General features: G+C 36.8%; 1 protein-coding gene across 1 annotated transcript in view; it reads left to right on the top strand.

Moving 5' to 3' along the window:
* Positions 1-19,036, top strand: part of TTC7B (tetratricopeptide repeat domain 7B) — a gene marked incomplete at its 3' end in the record, with an annotated part of 70,815 nt that extends 51,779 nt beyond the window's left edge. Inside the window, exons 12-14 of the mRNA XM_010157476.1 lie at positions 2,897-3,013; positions 7,192-7,289; positions 18,896-19,036. Coding sequence (XP_010155778.1) covers positions 2,897-3,013; positions 7,192-7,289; positions 18,896-19,036 — 356 coding nt within the window. The remainder of the gene's footprint in view (positions 1-2,896; positions 3,014-7,191; positions 7,290-18,895) is intronic.
* Between the last annotated feature and the right edge of the window lie 1,580 nt (positions 19,037-20,616).

The raw sequence follows: 20,616 nt of genomic DNA on the forward strand, positions 1-20,616 counted from the left end.
CCCCCTTACTTAAATACAAAAAAAAACCTTTAAAGACTCTAACTTTGCTGTATAATTACCTGTTCAGGTATCCATTGCCTTTACTTTTTACTATGTACCTAAAATGCAGCTTTCTGTGCTGACTTTTCCTTCTCTCCCCTCTCTGTCCCCTGCTATTCTTAATAGGATCTCTGCATGTTTCTGATGTCTTACTTGCACAATGTTATCAATGATTGACTTGTCAAACATTGGATTTTACCCCTTCATCTGGAGACTCAGATCCTTAAACATTTTAGTATCTTTGTGTTAAATGACAGGCCTTTGCTGTATCTCAGGTGTCTTTGCTAATCTCCACTATCAAATTATTTGGGTGTATGCCACTGAAATTCAAACACCTAGTTATAAAGCATTTGGGAATTTTCATTCTTTATTTAAATAAAAATCCAGTGATGTATGGATTAGATTATAAGCATCTGTTTTATAATGTCCTCATTAGTTAGTGACAACAGTCTTGAAGTGATGGATTAATTTGGTGCTTCAGTGACTATTTCATAAATTTATCAGCTATTAGCTCCAAGAATAGCTAAGTCTTTCCCCTTAAGAGTTTGATCTTGTTCTCCATTTTGTTCCTGGGCAATTAGTCTCTTAAAATGATACAATTCACCTTATTTTTATCTAACATTAAAGATCTGCATCCATGTCAAACACTGGTTCTGTAACAAGTGCCCCATCAGCCTAATGTGTTTAACAGAACCAGTTTTACCTAGTTCCCTTCGCCAAAGGATTTGACCCAAACAGATTTCTGTTCTTGTTATCTGTTATATTTATTCCAGTTTGACACGTTGTTATACTCTTCATTTCTACTTTGAGTAGTGTCTATTCCCCAGTATCCTCATTCTTAGTCATGAGTGCTGTCCCAGCATGCTGTGGTTACTCGGTCCTGCTTTGTTCTGCACCACGTGCCAGTAATTTAAACCTCTGACTCTTACAAACAGACAGAACCAGGTAATTCATGAACTCATAAAAGGTACAGCTTGATTTTCATCATTCTATTTCTTGGTAAATTTTATCCATTCTTCACCATTTTTAATAGTGTATTAAAAACAAGTATGAAAATGCCCCTGTAAAGTTTAAAATTATTTGTGTCAGTAATCCAGGCTGTGTTCCAGGAGAGTTCTTTCCACAGATGCTTGAAGCTGACCTTTCAGAAAATCCTTTTTTATATGATCTACCTCATGGTTTCTGAAACCTTCCTGGTAATACTCTTACCTGGTCTGTTTGTTTATCTTGTTATCAACTTGTACCTCCAGCCATATTTCAGGGGAACTTGGAAGAATTAAGTTAATTTGGGAGACCTGTCTGTTACATGGTGTTCCTCCTGCCTGTTGCCTCCTTACCCTTTCTTCCCTTCCTTTGCCCATTTGTTAAGTTAACTTTCAGCTTCTTTAGGTTTTAAATTATCTATTGAGATCCCTGTGTAGTCAAATCCAGTTTACCAATAGGAAGAAAACTAAGCTGTGTAACTGATTACTCTTTCCTGTGTTCCTCCAGGACATCAGGTGAGACTTTGTATGACCTTATTGACCTTACTTACCTACAGGTGCTCATTCTCTTAAACTCAGCGACCTGCCTTTCATTCCCTCCTCAATCCCAGCAACACACATTGTACAATTAAGATAGTGTGATTCATTTTTACATTTACATGCTGGGTAGTTTCTCCAAAGGACGTTCAGTGCAACACTGAAGCTTTTTAGCTACTGTAACTTGCTGAGGCACTTGATGTCATATCTTATTCTTGAGAAAACCCTCTGGCAGTTTGCAGTTACTATTAGCAGCCTCAAGGTTTGTATTTGGTGTAAGAAAGTTCTGAGCTTTCACACATGCCCACCCTCTACACCCTTCTCAGTCTTCCCACACAAACCATATGACCAATCATAAATTTTTCACTTAGGATGGTTAAGGATGCACTGGAATAAAATGCCAAAGTACACCTGGATTTAAAAACAGAAAGTAGGCTAACGGCTTTCTATGCACACTGTCCTCCTGCTTTGTGCTCTTTAATCTTGCAGATTTAAAAACTGCTTTTAAATTAGTGTTTTTCCAGTGTATTTTCTGTTCCCACATGCTGTGGCTCCTATAAAGATGCATACCAATTGAATAGCTTCTTTATTGTCATGTTTCATTTATGTTCTTTAATTATCCAGGAAGGTGTCTAAGTTAATCTCTGTGGAGAACCTTCTACTGATACGTCTAATGTAAAAGGACTATGTAGTCATCATCTTACGAGGCTGTGCGCTTTGTCTTGCTGCCAGTAGAAACACCAACTTTGAAATCAGAATTAATTTATAGTGGCTTCCATTATGAATAGTTTGCTGCATGTTTTATAAATTACGTGCTTTCTTCAGGTTGTCAATTGTAAATATTAAAAATGATCACAATTCAAGTTAAACGTCAATTTTAGTGCCTGCTGATGGCAACAGAATGTGGAGTGGAGCTACATTTTCTTGTTGACTGTACCAACCCTGTGAATCTTTCTGGTCTAGTTGGTATCTTTTTCAGTATAGCCTCTTCCACTTCCTATAACAGGAGTTAATATAATAGGGAAGTAACTTGCATCAGTACAGAGCTGTTTTCTTTCATGAGTTATATGTTAGATAATTATCATCTGAGCCAATTAATTAAAATCCTGTTAACTATTGCTTCTATCCAGTTGAAAAGGCCATCTTGTAAAAAGCACTGTTACTTTGATGACGTTAGACATTTGGCTTTATTATAATTACTCATGAAACAATTATTTAACTTAACACTGTCTTTGAAGCTGTTTTCTCCAGTTTGGTGTGATGTTGTCTACCTTTAAAAATGATTTGCTTGAATTGGAATCTCTCTTCTTTCTTAATTTACTTACCCTTTTCACTAGATTACTGTTTACAAAAGTCAAGTTGGAGTCCCTGTGCAGAGGCCCAGATGAAGCACTCCTTACCTGTAAACACATGCTCCAGATTTGGAAATCCTGCTATAATCTCACTAACCCAAGGTAAGATGCTGTAGGATTCTGGGCTGCTCGGTACCTTGCTCAGGACAGTATTAGTCCAGAACTCCTGCTTTTACTTGGTCTGGTATTTCGTATGAACAAACTAATCTGGGCATCTGGACACTGAAGTGTAAAGGTAGCGGTTGATGGACATGCCGAAACTACCAAGAGTTCTGTGAAGTAAGGTACCCCAAAGCTAATAAACTCTGCAGTGATGAGAACTGATTACACAGATTGGGTAATTCTGCCATTCTCCTTGAGGGGACTAAATGTACTGGTATCATCTTGAGTTTTTCCCCAGTCTGGGTTATAGAGCCTTTACTATTGGCTAGTTGAGAGAATGCTGTAGTGGAAATTTAGTTCAAGGACTTTTAAAATGAAGGAGAACTATGTGTTGAACCATGTGATGACTATAGAAACATCACAGGTCACGTGGATAAAACATGATGTGCTTGCAATGACAGCATGGGTTTTCTTTAAAGAGAGGTCTTGCTTGTGAACCTATTTAGGTTTTTCAAAGGCATTAACAAGTATTTAGATAAGTTGGTACTAGTCCTGTTTGGGTTTCCAAAATGCTTCTTTGAAGATCCTTTGCCATATATATTTAGATAAGCTGTGAAAAAAATGGGAAGGCCACTTTGCAGAAGTCCATGCTGGTACTATTCAACATGTTTATCAACAGCTTGTCCTGGAGAACAAACAGAATTTCCTGCTGGCTGGTGGTTCGAAGGGTTGACAGTTTCTAGAGAAGCGATGCTGCAGCAGGAAAGCTTAGTACCAGGTGGCATCAGGTACCAGTAGAGCAGTATGATGAACATTATCTGTTCAGGTTTTGCTCTTTGATGTCAGTTACGTAAACACGTGCATCTCTTCAAGAAGATTGAAAGAGTTGGCCTAATGGCCAAAGAGGGAAAGTTACTTCTCTCTGTGGTGAACTAGTGAGCAGTTCAGAGCAGGGAAGTTTGGAGAGCATGGCAGGAAAAGCCTGGGAAGGGACCTGGGTCAGTCACAGCACACTGGGGCTGGTGGATACCGCGCTGTGGCACAGGGTGCAGGACTCGGGTGATAGGAAGCAAGTACATCAGCAACCAGAAAGGTTTGAGCTGAATTATTTTCAACTCAAAGTCACAGAACTAGCACCAGGGACCTGGGAGAGAACTTCTAACTTAGTGGGTGGTAGTTTATTTTAGTTGGCTGGTTGTGTGTCAGGGGACGGGAGCTTAAGAGGTTATTGTCATAATGCTGTGCTGTGCAGAACAGTTACCATTTCTGTGTAAGCTTAATTTCAGTGAGGCTTTACGTGTGTTCCAGCACGACTTTGAACCTTCCATCTCTGCTGTTACATTCTCTGCACGGATCAGGGCTCTAATCATGGCTTGTCATAACTTTGTTGTCCCTGTGCTAAGAGCTGCTGTGCCATGGTAAATGCACGTTAAGTACTGCTTCCTTCAGACATCAGCAGTGCCTGTGAAAGCTTGCTCTTGGCTGTGTCAGCTTCAAACAGCAACGCTTCCTAATGCTCACGTCTTTGGTCTGCAAGAACATCTAAGTGGAAAAATTAACAAGGACTACTTTGCATCTGATAGGTTTTACTGCTTTTTTTTTATTTCAACATTTAAAGCTTTTCTTGAAGTTCTGGTTTATGGCAAAAAGTTAAAATCAAATTAGGAACAGAATGGACAGGAGCTGTTGATAAGTGTCATGATGGAAAGAGACAGGTTTCACAAATCACACATTCAGAGTTATATCAAACAGTGAATACAGAACACCTGTCTGTAACCTTTCTTTGGATGGTCCATGTGAAATTTAAGGGTTGAATACCTACACATTGTATTTCAGTGCTCGAGATCTGTCTGACTGGGATAACAGTTATCATTCAGACCTGAGATGTGACTGGGAAGTTCTATTCATCCAACTGCACTCCAGACGTAGTGAAGAGTAATGATGCAGGATTGTTGTGAAAACTTAGGTTTTCCAACCTCTGTAATTTTAACACATATTTCATTTTATTGAAAAGCACCATTTGAAAATTATGTCTCCCCCTGGAAATAATTGAAGCTTTTTTAAAAATAGTTCTTTAAGCCAATAATAAAAGGTCTTTTAAAAATTTGAAACCTTTTTAGAATGTTGTATTTCAAAGATTTAAATATCCTTTATGCTTATGTGAAACATCTTTTTCTATTCTGATTTAGACTGAAAACTAATTTTGAGTGATCATTTTCCCAATAAGAACTCACTTTTTGATAAAGCTGTATTTTATGTTAAGTATTTTTCCTTGCAATTAATCATATTTTGTGGATTAAAGTTGTGTACAGTATCCTCAATAATCTTTTAATAATGAAAATAAATTATGTATAAGTAGGTATACTACACAATGTAAGGGCTAGATGCAATCCTGTGTCTTACCTTTGTTCAGCTGATTCAGATCAATTTTTTTGTCTTTAACTGGCATACAAATATTTTCCTCATGAGATGGTTAATATGAATTTAAAACTTAGTTTATGGTGCAAGGCTTGCAAGGTTTAAATGTTTATCTTCAGCCTGCTGCTTGAAGTTTGTTAGAAAATAGTTCAGTTCTTTTCTACTTCTTAGTTTGCATTGGGAAAACAGAACAACCCACAATGCTGGTGCTGTGCTTGGAAGATACTTATGCTAAGCCTGGCTCTCCTTGTCAGCAGCATTTGACATGTGATTGTTTGTGGATTGAGGAAGTAATTAACATAGCGGTTACCAGAAAATGTGCACCAAATTATTGATGTAACAACTATGGTTGATAGTGTGTGTCCCAGAAAGTTCTCTTCTGTTTCCTGTGGATTTCTATAATGACATCATTTCTTAAGGAAAACAGTCATGCAATCATGTTAGGGTAATGCAAAATTTTATTTATACCATTTTAGTAACAGCTGTACAAAGAGAAGTTGTTTCACTGGTTTTTATAGTGTGCAACTATAAAGGGTTGCTGAAAGGCTTCTTTCTTTTCTCTCCGTTCAAATTCGGAAGGAAAGGATCTTAAAATTAAGGCAAATGGAAAGTTGTACTGAATTCCAGTCTTGGATATTAAGGTCTCTCAGGCTTTACTTTAAGCTAGGAATTTTGTGGAGTTTTTTCTCTTCAGTGAGAATGAGGCAAATGTTTGCATTCTGAAGTTGGGCTAACAACCCAATTGCTTTAAAGCTTAATTATTTTCAAGTTTGTGGGGTATTTTTTTTTAAGTGAGGTTTTAAAAATGCTATTAATTGGTAGTGAATAGTATCAGACTTAGAGTCTGAAAAATGAAATTACTGTATTAACCATAGAATGTTAAAGAAGGAGTGCCCATATGTTTGTCTTCACACTTTTCTGTCAGTGTGTTTCAATACTCATCTTAAGGAGAAGGAGGACTTAGTTCTTCAGTCCCTGTTCTTCTCCTGAATCTTTAATAGTGTGTCTAGGAGCAATTAGTCTTCCATCAAGTATATCAAGAAGAAGCCTGAGGGACAGATACTGAGTTACAACTAAAGTGAAAATTAAGTGCATTTGTCCACAGGAGCAATCAGTGAAAACCACTGCTATTGCTCAGGCTGCTGAGGTGTTGGAAGGGTTCAAGATGTTCCTACTGTGGATTAGCAAATTCAGTATTAGGCAGTTAATATGCATGTGTGTATGTTTAAAAAAAAAAACCAAAAAACAAACCCAAAACTCATCTATAGATAAGAATTGTGTCTTTTTAAGTGAAATTTAGCTATGGCATCTTTATAACATCTTTACCTAAAATTAGATTTCCTAGGTTTTGTGTTTCTCTTCAGTCTGAGAAAAGTGTGGATTTTACAAACTTCTATCTGCCATCTCGGCTTACTTGAGGGCTGTACCTCATATTATATAAAAGTTTAAGGTACAGCAAATCCTTTCTGTAAAGCTGTTTTCTATGAATCAAATTAAAAGCCTGTATTCCCATCATGGTTGTAGTAATTATGAAAATGTAATTGCTGAAGTAAATATGGATTTAGTTTTGCTCAGCTTAATTCTGTTTTAATTCAGCTGCCTTAATGCACTGTGAGTGGTTAGTGGTGCTTGGTACTAAATTTGTTCATAGCAAGAACTTTTATAGCAAGAACCTTTGTGGGAGGAGGGCAGCATGCAACTTGTATCTCAGTATATAATTTTATATTTTAATAGCTTACAATTTCTATACTTCATTACAGCGATTCTGGACGTGGGAGCAGCCTGTTAGACAGAGCTATTGCTGATAGACGACAGCTTAATACAATAACATTACCAGATTTCAGTGATCCTGAAACAGGTAAGAATTACATTTGAACAATAAAATAAGTAAAATAATCTGGCCATAGCTAGATTTTGCTCGGTTTTTCTTATATTTTTGCAAAATGAAATAATATTTTCGTAGTTGTCATATAAATGGAAGCAGACATTGTGCAATATAAGATTTTTTACATTTCAGTTTATGAAGTAATTGCTGACCACAATCTCTGTAAATTTAAATATCTGTAGTAGGGATCTTGCTGGTCTTTGTGGTATTTTCTTATGCAAGGGCTAAAAATTAGCATCTTGATCTAGCCTATTTGCCAAGACCCTGTGCTCTTTGTCCATTCAATATGTGCACATATTTTCTTTTTAAAAGGTTTTAAAATCAGAAAAAGTTCACAAAACTTTTTATCTCAGAATTCATTAAAGTCTCTAATATATATTAAAACACAATTACATGGCTGGTTTTGCTTACTGTAGATATAGCTTTGACGTTATAAGTAAAAATTGTTTATTACAAATCATACATCCTGTGATATTTTCATATATATATATCAAAAGATTTGGTGCACAGGTGCACTAAGATTGTTACTTGTCACTAAATATTTATAATATGTGGTTTGCCTATTTTAAATACATTCAGTTAATCACAATGCAAATTGATATGCCTTAGAAGTCATACAGCCAAAAAGCAGGTGAGCCATGCATTCTGTGAAAGTTACAGAAGGAATTACCATGATCATGCTAGTTCCAAAAATCTTCACAGTATGTTATTTGCATTCTAAATATTGAGAGTTTTCTGTTTCCTGGGTTTTATCTCAGAACTGTAGCATGCTTTTCCTGGCACCTTTCAGATGTGATTTTCTGATCAATCACACAGACACAAACAGCTTATGGGAACATTTGCCAGCCTATGAATTAGAGTACACTGACCCATAAGTTAAGATACGTTGAAATGTGTAATGTATCTCTTAGTTTCATATCAGAATTGTGCAGTATAGAAAAATCCAATTTAGATATTTAACTTCTGAATGTTCACTCGATTATGAAATTATGTAAAAGAAGTGTTCTGTGCTTACTGTAGTGTCAAACAATTTTCATTACAAAAATCAGGTCACGTGATTTCAAAGAACTGCAATATGATATGGTCTGAAGTATGGCATAATTTAGCTTGCTGACTCTAGTGTGGAATTTTCTGTCTTTTTGTATTCATATAATTAAAAAGTATAAGATCATGTCATTCTATGTGATCATCCTATATTCTAGTCTAGCTCATTCTTTCATTTTAAGGACATAACTAGATGTTAAATGTTTCATATACATATATAGACAGACATAGATGTAGATGTTTTATTTTATGCCTCAAAAAAAAGTGCTTGTTGGAGGGCATGTTGTGGGAATTTTTTAGTGGTTAGCTGTTGGTTTTTGTTTGTTTTTTTACCCCATGGGGACACAAAGCTCTTAATCTACACCTTTGAGGGGTCATATTTTATATCTGCCAGACTTGAGAGCGTAATGAATTGGTGCTTTTTAAGGACTGCATATTCCTCAATACTTTTAAGTAAAAACGAACCCTCATCCGAAACAGTGAGCTTTTTCAAGAAGCTTGCCCCAGATTCAAATCCTGCAGCCAATATCTTGATTAGAAAACAGGATCTATACATGCGTTCTGATTTTTCTCTAAGTTCCAATTTGGATTTTTTCTGAATCTCAGCTGTGTTGTTAGAGCTTATATCTACTGCCAAGAAGGACAGGATGGGAAATTAAAAATATGGGGTTCCTTTTCGATTATTTTTCTTATGAAAGATAATTGTAGTGGATAGGTTGGGGGAGTCTCTCTTTGTTTCTTGGGAGGAGGTGGGGTTGTTTTTTGCTTGTGGGATTGTTTTAACAGTTAACTTTGGTGTAAGAAACCTTGTTGCAATACCAATATTCAAATTCTGATAAGGACTAGAGCTTTATCTACTGTATGTATACAGTAGTATACATACAAAAGCTCTGTCTCCAAGTTTTGTCCAAAATTCTTGATCCAGAGGATTATATAAAAATTTTGTTAAAATTAAAAGGTTATGGTACTGTAAGAATAAAAGAAGTCAAGCTTGTCGTAGTGTTTGGTTGAGAAAACTTTAAGCAGACTGCCAAAAAAACCATTGCTCACAAAAGGTAGATGATAGAAACAATACATGATCGAGGTGATAGACCTTGATAGGCTGAAAGAGCTTGTGTGCAAATTCTGTGGATCCCCAGTGATTAGAAATGCAGAAGGGATTTGACATTTAAATAAATAAACAAATGTTAAAATAGGAGTATGCGGGAAAGGTATTGCAGAAAATCCTCTTAGGACAGAAGTGTTTGCTCCCCTTCTCTTTATACACTGTAACACTGTCATGTGTATGCATTTCTGTGGGGGGTATACACATGAACATTTGGAAATTTTCCCCTTCCTATCTTTGCTTGCCACCTATGATGATGATCCCCTTTGCCTGTCTAATTTGAGTTTGGCCAGTATGAGTACCAAGATGAGAGTACCAAATGAAAGCTAAAATTTAAATCTGAAGTCTTACGTACTTGCAATTTGAATTTTAAAATCCTTAACAAAAAAATACATCTAGCTGTAACGGGTGTCAAACATTCTTTTTCTTAGATGTATCAGTTAACCGGAAGTTGAAATTTGGGGGGGGGGGGAAAAATCTTAAAAAGCAGTTTTTTATAGACCTCTTACCAATCCCATAATCAAAAATTATTCGGGTTTAAATTTGTGTAACCTTTGACGTATAAAAAGAGTGTATTGTGGATTCCTTACAAGGCTAGACTGTTAACTCTAATGCCCTGACCACTAACTGTGGCAAATCTACTTTTAAGGTTGCCTCCTCTTTCAGCTGGTTTGCCATAAGTGGCATGCACCCCTATTTGTGTATATATATAAGGAAATAAATATGAAGGGGGAAAAAAAAGTTTTGATGGATCAATCCCTGAAGTATATCTCCCAGGGAGCAGGCACATTTCCTACCCAAAGCTAGATATGCATATGCAAATCGCTTGAGCCTCAGTTGGCTGTTTTAGTTAAGGTAAGTTGCACTCAGTCTTTTCAAAAACAGATCATTCAGTTTGTTGTGTATTGGCTGCAGTCCTCTGAGTTTATCATGGGAAGAAACAATAGAACCTGAGTTTTAAACCTTGGTCTTTATTTCTCCTTAAATATATTTTACAAATTTATGCATTAGAACACAGAGGAAAAAAAATCTTTAATTTGTTTTTTTAATCTGTTTTAGTATGGAAGGAGAGTACATGAGTACAGGGCTTTTTTTTTTTTTTTTTTAAAGTTGCTTTCAGAAGAAGTGATATTTATGTTATGTAGAAGCCTTTTTATCTTACTGAACGGTGAAATAAATGCTTTGCACCTTTTGGCATCCATGAGCCCATTAAACCCTGTTCTTGGATCTTTTTTCTTTCCTCCCCTCCTCCCCCCCCGCCCCCTTATCATTCTCTTTGTTTCGCTTTTTAGCCTCTGATACTTCCTCATCTTCTCTCTCAAGAACAGAGTCTCCTCTCCAACTGTTTGTATCTTCTCATCTTCCTCATCCTCATCCTAAGCCAGATACCTTTGTCTGGCCCCATGCAGCCTCTCCATACTGTGACCAAGTTCCCGAGCCCTGTACACCTTCTCACTGTAAATTGGTTTTCTATTCCTGATGGGCGTGTTAGTTTGTGTGCGGTATTTTTCTGATAATCTTCATAACTGATAAACCGTGTTTAAACAGTTTATGTTTCAACGGTGTCAATGAAATCTGGCCTTTCAGATGCACTTCATTAAATAGTGAATGGGTTTTAAGAGTTTCATCAGAATAGACTGTTTTATTGAGCCCGAAAGAGGTAAAGTTACCGACACTTAATACTCTGTTCGCATGACTGTTACAGAAAATGATAGGTGTTTGGTAAAAGAGGTTATTGGCCAAGACTGCTTTGTAGCTTTTACAGTTATAAATTATTTCCATTGCTGGCATCTTTTGCCAAACAAGACTCTCCTTTCCACAGAATTTCCTTCTTCTCTGTTCAGTTTTTAATGACAATTTCAGAGAGCCTTTAGCTAATTGCATCCAAAACCTTCCCTGAAAATTCACGTGAAGAAAGAAATTGCCTAAATAATAGTATGTTTTTTCATATTACAGGTAGGGTGAATTGAAATGATTTATAGGTGTTAGAGCAGTGAAAATCAACATTATGCTGTTTCAGGTCATGAGCTGTTCTGTTCATTGAAATGATGCCAATTTAAAGCTGCTGTAAGATCAATCCCTATGTTGTTTGAATAACAACCGTACGGTAATGCTGCCAGAGTAGCTCAGGTGGCAGGGTAAAATCAACACAGTTTTCCAGCCATTTCTTTTTAACTCCTTTTCATTACTGTTCAATTGTCCTTCACTCATAGCTTCATGCATAGCGCTGGTTTTGTCACCGCGTTTATAGTAATCCAATCTTAAGAAATTCATTTTTGACACCTAGCCTTTACCTGGTACAATGTCAAATATATTAATTCCTAAAAAAATGTAGAAAATAAATCTCTGAGTATTAGCTAAATTCACTTGTCAAAATAGCTGACATGGGACTGGAGTTTTGAAAACACTAGCTCACATTTAAGCCTGTAACTGGAAATAAAGAAAAGCACTTCCTTTAGACTCCAGGAAATGTGTGTCTTACGGAAGTGTAACTGGTTGAAGTCCGACTTTCTCCTTGAAGCCTTTGAATAGCAGATTGATTGCTGTTCCAGGTTTGGGTGTTGTTGAGTTGAACTTGCTCAGACCTGCTCTATAAACAGTACATCCCAGTTAGCATTAAATTACTTGTTCTTTGCAGAGCTACAAGTTAATAAGAACCAACTTGAGAATGAAGGCAAACTGAAACAATGAAGAAGTCCAAGCAAGGATTTCATTATGTAAAGCCCAAGTTTTCCATTTCCAAGATACTGTATCCTCAGGGAAAGGAGCTTTCACCATATGCATGAGAAGTAGTAGAACCATGAAAAAAAAAAACCCAGATACTAGAGTCCTTTGTACAGTGTAAATAATTAATGAAAGTTAAAGCTCTCTATCTTTGAGTAAGCAGAAGTTTGCCTAGATGCTTACAGCATGTTAGTATAGTTACCAGAGCTGAAGATCTCATGTTCCATATTTTCCTCAGTTGAATATTTTTTCTAGTGAAGAATCAAAAAGCACATTATATTACTCACTTTTCTTCCCGTTTCTGTTGAACAGGAACCTGATTTTAGAGATGTAGCAAAGGCTCTATGAAAACATTTATTGTAAGCAGTACTGTTGTTATTTTTTTATCTTTTGAAACCCTGTAAACCTGATTTACAGTTTGAAGATTATCAGAAATCCTCTTGGCTTTCTTGGAGTTCTTGGTTTATACATATATTTTGGGGTTTTTTTCCTTCCTCTTTGGATTTTAATTTGTGGTTTGATCTGTTCAAAGGCAATCCATCAGATGCTTACTTTCATGGGTTTTATGCCCTTTTTTCAGTTTGTAAGTAGTATTCACTGTGCAGTTCTATTAATTTCTTAAGGACTTAAATCACCTTTTCCTTTACCACAAAATCTACATGTTTTGTCCATCAGTAGTGGAAGTTTGCTAGTGTGTAAAGCAAGGCTGATGCTCTTTGCCCATTCAGTCACCCCACGGGCTGTAATCTTATGAGATCTGAATGCACTCAACTAACACTTGCATTTAATAATTAAAGAGGCAGTATTCATTTCTAGAGGACTGCGAATAAAAGTATATTGGGAAGGTCTTGTATAACATAATGGCCAGCTGCCAGTATGTTGTATTAGAGAGTAATTTATGTCACTGCTGTTCCAAAGAAGCATCTTGGTCCAGAATGCAACATTGCAACTGCTGTCATGAGTCATAATAAACTACTGCTTTCAATTGTGGTACAAATTTTGCTTGTAGAATAAATCTCTTAAGAATATGCTTTAAAATAATGAAAATGTAAAAACATGCTAAATAAAAGAGAGAATGAAAAATATGGATCAATAAAAAGAACTGCTGCTTTAACCAGCATGTGAAATAATGTTTGTTCTCTAACCAGTGACATTATAAAGTTGTTTGTATAACCTTGAATAGTAAATTATGGGATTCTTTTTTCATTGTTTACTTTTTCATAGATTGTTATCAGGTAATACAGGAGACCAATTTCCTGGAAGAGTGAGAAGTAGGAAGATGCATAAAACAGCATCTTTAACAGTGACTAAGCTCAGAAAATCTTTTTGAGAGGAGGCTCTATAAATGATGCTGTCCATACCTGACTACTACCATCTCCATGCGTAACTTTGTACCAAGAGATAAGCTAGCTTTGTAATTTGTGGTTGTGAAAGGTGTCTCAGATACTTAATGAATTTTATAGGAAAAATTGATAATTTTGGCTAAACCTGCCAATCTATCTTATCAAATGCATCAATTCAGTGATGTATTAGTCCTGCAGAAGGTACTGCCTCTTTGTATCATGCGACTGCTTTTTTTTGCACAGAGTTCTCTGTATGTCACACCACTAATGTTCTTACTGCCAGCTTTGTGTGCATGTGAAGTTGAAAGTCATGGGTTTTTTCCTCTTTTCTCCTGCATGAGCATTGCCGTTTAAAGCATTTTTTCTTTACGTAAATGTTGAACCGTTGATTGAAAATGCGATGAATGTAAAACTGTTTAGTAATGTGCACTTTTATGGTATGAAAAGAAATCCTGTTATAGTGTGTTTGTCAGTTAATATGAATATGTTTCATGAAGGATGACAGTCCATTCTTTTACCCATTTTCAGAAGGAAAATTTGATGAACATAGCAACAGGATTTTGTTTTTCTCCAAACCTGCACACCAACTAATTGCTGATAGAGTCCCTGTCTAGTTCATGTCCATTAGGCTTCGTTGTTAAGAATTCATTGGGAAATGACCAAGGAAAGAGCTGAAGAAGTCGTGGCACACTTATTTACATAGGGTGACTTAATAAACGGTATTTATAGATGGGTTTCATGCAAACTCTCCTGTAATATTTACCTTAAGAAATGGATGAAGAGAATAAATTAAACTCTGTTTTTCATAGCAGTTGAACTGTAGGTGTGGTGTGACTTGGAAAAGAAAGGTTTCTGTGAGATAACTTTTTAGTTAAATTGTGTTTGTACAGGGCTGGTAGTAGGTTTTCAATCTGAATTGAAACATTGACATAACCATAGGTTGCTGCAGATCTTATGTTAGTGAGGTAAGTAGAAACTCTGCATTAAGGACAAATGTCATCCATTATAGGAAACCTGAGTGGGAGGTTGTATATCTTTGCTTTAGAAGCATTTTGTTATGACTAAGATCTTCTGTCACACTTGCAGTGTGCAATGTGACTGTGATTCCAGATGTTAATCAGTAAGTAATCTAAGTAGTGAATTCTAGATCTTGTAAAAACACTCCTGTTTCGCACTTGGCCTTTTTAGTAAAACAAGATTCAGAACAAAATTAAACAAAATAAAATGAGTAGCCAGGATCAATTTTGTTGATATATTAACTTCCAGACCTCATGCTTTTACATCTAAAAATAAACACTCTTTGCTGCTTGTAGTATTTTGAGGCAATTTTTTCTTGATTCTTAAGTGTCATGCTATAATAGCAGGTCTAGAAGTTGTCTGGGAAGATCAAGGGTATTTGTGTGCATGAAAAATAGGGTAAAAGTTTAAAACAGCAATTAACTGCTACTCTATGTGAGCATTTGAAGGAAATTACAAATGATTGAATTGTGACACTGAGAGTGAGGTTATGTTTGTGTTTGGCTGTAGGTACTAAACACAGGCCAAAGGAATCAAAATACAGATAAGGTGGGAAGAGCAAGCAGAGCTTATGACAAAAGCAACAGGGAACCACCAAGTCAATAAATGGCTACACAGGGTCTGCAAGGCCTGGAGCAGAATTTAACATCCACTCTTTACCCTCTGTTTCTCACAAACCACTATTTACCTTTACTAGTTGTAGCTGAAATTACTATACATTTTGTAGTGGTAATGTGACTATAAAGTTCTGAATATCATAGAATCACAGCCTGGTTTGGGTTGGAAGGGACCTTAAAGATCATCTAGTTCCAACCCCCCTGCCATGGGCAGGGACACCTTCCACTAAACCAGGTTGCTCAAAGCCTCATCCAGCCTGGCCTTGAACACTTCCAGGGATGGGGCATCCACAGCTTCTCTGGGCAACCTGTGCCAGTGCCTCACCACCCTCTCTGGGAAGAACTTCTTCCTGATATCTAATCTTAACCTCCCCACTTTCCATTTAACCCCGTTCCCCCTTGTCCTGTCACTACAGGCCCTTGTAAAAAGTCCCCCCCAGCTTCCTTGTAGCCCCTTCAGGTACTGGAAGGTGCTATAAGGTCTCCCTGGAGCCTTCTCTTCTCCAGGCTGAACAAGCCCAACTCTCTCAGCCTTTCATCACAGCAGAGGTGCTCCAGCCCTCTGAGCATCTTTGTGGCCTCCTCTGGACTCGCTCCAACTGGTCTATATCCTTCTGATGCTGTGGGCTCCACGGCTGGACGCAGTACTCCAGAATATGGAACAAATAGTTCAGGTTAGAATAAGGAACAAATAGGTCAGGTAAGTTAGTTCTAGTAAGAAAAGGGTTTTGAATAAAATTTGGAGGAAGGTCAGAAAAAGCTTTTTAGTACACAGGATCTTTAAATTATATTTAAATGATTTTTAGTTGTGTGGATAATGAAAGCTTATCAATTGTATTTTAACAGAAATGAACCAGAAGTGAGTCAGATGACAGCTGAAACCCCTAAAGAAGCATTTAGGGGTTTACGGGTTAGAGTTATCAGCATGAGTGCAGTGTACCTGAAAGATGCCTGATTGGGCAATGTCAAAAGATTACTGTTACTAAAAAAAAAAAAAAAGGTAATAGCAAAGATGTAAAAGTGTGATAAAAGATACAGTGGCTGTGCTGATTAGATATGCAAGGCTGTACTGGAGGTCATCCCTCCTCAATTTGGAAACTGTGTAGTGTAGCCCTGTGCTTGATATCTCTCAATAGCCACTGCAAGGAGGGTTTTAAAAGAAACAAAACTAAACAAAAAAGCCCAATTATCGATGCTGTTGTGCTGCTTTGCAAGATCCTTAAGTTCTCTACATTTTAAATAAGATTGCAGCATGAAGGATTTGGAAGACTGGGATTTCCAAAGTCCTGCAGAAGATTACACAAGGTTTCTTTGTATGCTGCTTAACATTGATCTTCAAACTTAAACCCCAAGAATCCACTTAATTGGGATATTGTTTAGAGACAGCTTAAATTTAGTTGATTAATCTGCAGTCTGAGTTTCTAAAACTTGGTTACTTGGTCTATGTTGAATTTCAATGTTGATTATTAATTTAGAATACATTTTTATGTCAGCTGTATGAATTTAGTGAAAGACAGGAGGTAAGTGTTTTTTAATAGTATGATTGAAGTAAGGGTACTTGAAGACTATGACTTTGTGTGTGTGTGTGTGTGTTTTCTTCAGAGAACTAATTGCTGCAATGGGTTGAGGGATACCTTTTTCTTAAACAGGAAATTGTTCAAGTTGTACAGTAAAACTTTGAAAAAAAATTTCTAGAAAGATTTTTTAAAGTTTTTTCTTTTTTTCTGTCACTCTATTATAATAAAGTGCAGGATAGGAATTACCATGGGAAGCACTCGTTATCCACCCTGTTTTAACTTCAATATAGGTGGCACTGCAACTCATAAGAATTTTATCACAGTATAGTTCTTTTTTATGTAGAAATTGATGTACAAAAAGTTTTAATAATATATTACCGTATGTACTTTATGGTTAAGTACTAGAGGCTTAAAATCTAACAGTACAGTTTCTGTATGAGATTACTTGTGGCCTGGCTAGTAGCCAGAGTCCTTATTTTAAATAATAGAAGATATAGATGATATCCTTTGTGTGAGTGCATCACACCTTTCCAGAGGAATCTCTATAGAAGAGATGAGGAAACTCCTTCACTCTTAGTCCCTGGAAGGCTAACAAGTGACAGGCTGCAGTGACGTGCATTTGCAGAAACGGACATCAGACAAGAAAAGGCTTACTAGTGTCTAGTTCTTATTGGTGGTACCTTTGCTGGTATTTTTCTTGGAAAACATTCCTCATGCTTCTTGTTCAGACTTCCCTTTTCTATTTCTTCAGAAGTTAAGCCTTAAAGACACACAAAGACTTTAGAGAATGTTCAACTCTGCAGGATGGAGTTTGGGTTGTTTCATCAGCCAGTAAAGGAAAGCAAACTCCACAGGCAGATACAGTTTCAGATCTTCAGGGCAATTTCTTGTTCATAATGACAAATGAAATGCTAATTATATCCTGTGATGCTTTTCCCTTGTTTCTGTCAGTTAAGAGAAATATGACGCATGCTTTCAGACATCTTACTGGTCTGTGTACTAGGGATTTCTTCTACTTTTCTGGTCTGCAAATGTATCTTGTCACACCTAAGAATTAGTGGGTTTTTTGTGGAAAATCCCTTCTTGTTAAAATTCTTGGAAAACCTGTCATACTGAGAGTGAAGTTTTCATGTATTTCTAGTGCTAGCGATGAGGATGAGCTTGTGGGGTGCTGCTTAGCCTGTACAGGATTCAATACTTTCTTACGAGGTACCTACCATTGTTGACCATTACAAACATGCTGATGAGCTTTAGAAGATTTTTCATCTGGTCCAGTATGCAATATTGCACTTCCATTAATTATTAATCAGGCCTAGCCAGTCTGAGATTTTGTCATTTGTTACTGTAAAAAACTAGCGATACTTAGAAGCTTAGTTCAGAAGGAGCGTAGTTTCAAATACTCATGGTTTTGATTTAAAAAAAAAAAGAATCCTGACTAAATACAATGTCAGTAATTGGACAACATTCCAAGTACTGTTGCCATTAGGTATTCTCTAGTCAGAAAAGCTTTTTCATTTCCAGTACTTTGAAGAGGGTAGTTCCAATGTAGTGCCAATGAGGTTCTCATCGCACCTGTAAATGGTTCACTTTGAGAGTTATCCTTTGCATATTATGCTTTGGGGATGTTCTTCATGCAGGGGACTTTTTTGTCACAAGGCATTTGAACTCAGCCTTCTTGATTAGCTGAGGTTTACATTCGTGCAGTTTAATTGTGTATTTATGATGGCGTATGTTGTGATCATCTTGTATATTTTAGTTCTCCTTTTTTGTACTGTTATTAGTCTTAAAATAGTCCTCTAATTGCACTCTATGGAAAGACATAGTAATTACAAACATCAAAGTGCATGCAGCAACCTGAAGATTACAGTGCACGATACCATCACAAACCTTTTTTTGGAATGTACATTGCCAGAAAAGAGGTGTCAAGTTTAATAGAGAGTATTCATAGTAGCAACACAAAAATGTGTCAGGTGTAGTTACCAATGTTCTGTGTGGTTTTTATATAGTCTTTCAGGCCAGTATAAAAGCTTTCATAACAAGGAAAATTAACCTGACATCACAAAAAAAAAATTCCAAACCAGTACATGTAAATTAAATCTTGAGGAGTTTGGGATAAAACCTGTTATGAAAAGGGTTATGATTAAATATTTTATGCAACGTATATGGACTTCATTCTTTCCATGATGGTAATTTTTTTTTATTACATCTACAGGTTCAGTTCATGCCACATCAATAGCAGCTTCCAGAGTGGAGCAAGCACTGTCTGAAGTTGCTTCATCTCTGCAAAGCAGTGCCCCTAAACAAGGTCCCTTGCATCCTTGGATGACTTTGGCTCAAATATGGCTTCATGCAGGTACCGTGAAAGTAAAATCCTTTCTTGTTCTTTCCCCTCCCCTTTCTTGCTAGCCTAAGGACCTGCAAAAATCTGTTGGTTTCATTCAGAATCTGTTATCACTTAGCAGATCAAGCTTTCTCCAGGTGTGTGTGAGTGTGGCACTGAAGCAGGTCAAGAAATAAAAAGCACATTAGAGTTGCTTTTGTATAAGATAATTTATGTAAGATACGGCCATAGTTTTATAATGCAGCTGTTATCAGTAGGGTCATATCTTCTGTAGAACAAAGGCAACACTCTCCCTTATCCGTGAAGAATTTAGTTTCTGAAGTACCTTGAGCATCTTAGTATTTGGAAATTCAGATGCCCTAATTCCATTGGTGGGAGGAAGATGTTTGTAAGATTATTGAGTAGAGTTCCTACAACTAGAAAAGTTTTCTCATTGAAAATAAATAACTGCATATATGGAAGAAGAGGTTAGTAGCTGGAGCAACCGGTCCCTTGCAGCTGTGATAATGAGCTGTCATTCAGTTCTCTTCCTTCTAGCTTCATTAATGCAGAAGATGCTGGATCATTTTTCTAAACGTGGAGGCATCTTGAGTGGATTTAGTATTGTTGTGCTGCTTCAAGTCTCAAGCTAAATCCAATATCACAAGTGGCTGTTATATAAAATTTTAATCAGAAAATGATGATCCAGTGTATTTTTACACAGCTAAGAACATATACCGTGCAGTTCTTTTTATTGATACTTGCATCACAAAGGTGTAATTTAGAAATCAGTCAGCAATTGTTCTGCTTTAGGCTGCGCACAGACTTGAACATTTTTCCAGTGACATAATTATTTTTTTCTTCTTCATGTTTACATTCAACAACACAGAGCCCTATTTCTTAGCTTTTTAATTTACCTATTTTGCATGAACAGTTTTATTGTGTGAAAATCATTGCAGGGAAGTGGCTCCTAGTTATTAATTAATGTTTCAGAGAAAAAAACCAGAAGATTGGGAAGAAGGAACAGTGATAGTGATTAATAATAGTGATCTCACTTGGGGATGTAAGGGCTCCTCGACAGCAACACAGATTAGAACAAGACAAGGTCCACCAGGGCATTGGTGTGGTCACCTGTCCTGCATCGTGGTGTCATTGATTTAAAGTGTTGATAAAACATGACAGATGGACATCTAGAGTAACTCTTAGCATCTATATTGCTGGTAATTTCTCAGCCTTCTGTGACAGCTTGTTCCACTATTTATTTCTTGGGATTTTTAAATTTTGTTGGTCATGTCCTGTTGCTGCTTATCCAGTCCATGCAAGTGACTGCTACCATTTTGCCCACAAAGGAGGGGTCTCGATGTTCTTTGCTGATTCCGTTTTAGTTCACAATTTAGTTTTGCATCCACATTGTGGATCTGCTGCTGCAGTCTGCTGCACAATCCACTTTCCACTCTTAAAAATATCTATATTGGCAAGCCTGGTCAGTAGGCCATGTTCTTGATTACCAGCAGGAGAAGCATGTGTGGCAATAAGGAGAGAATTAGGTTGGAGAATCATAGAATCATGAGAGTTAGGTTGGAGAATCAAGAATCATGGCTTGCGTTGGAAGG

Source organism: Eurypyga helias, unplaced genomic scaffold (assembly GCF_000690775.1).
Source record: "Eurypyga helias isolate BGI_N326 unplaced genomic scaffold, ASM69077v1 scaffold11388, whole genome shotgun sequence".
Lineage (NCBI taxonomy): Eukaryota > Metazoa > Chordata > Aves > Eurypygiformes > Eurypygidae > Eurypyga > Eurypyga helias.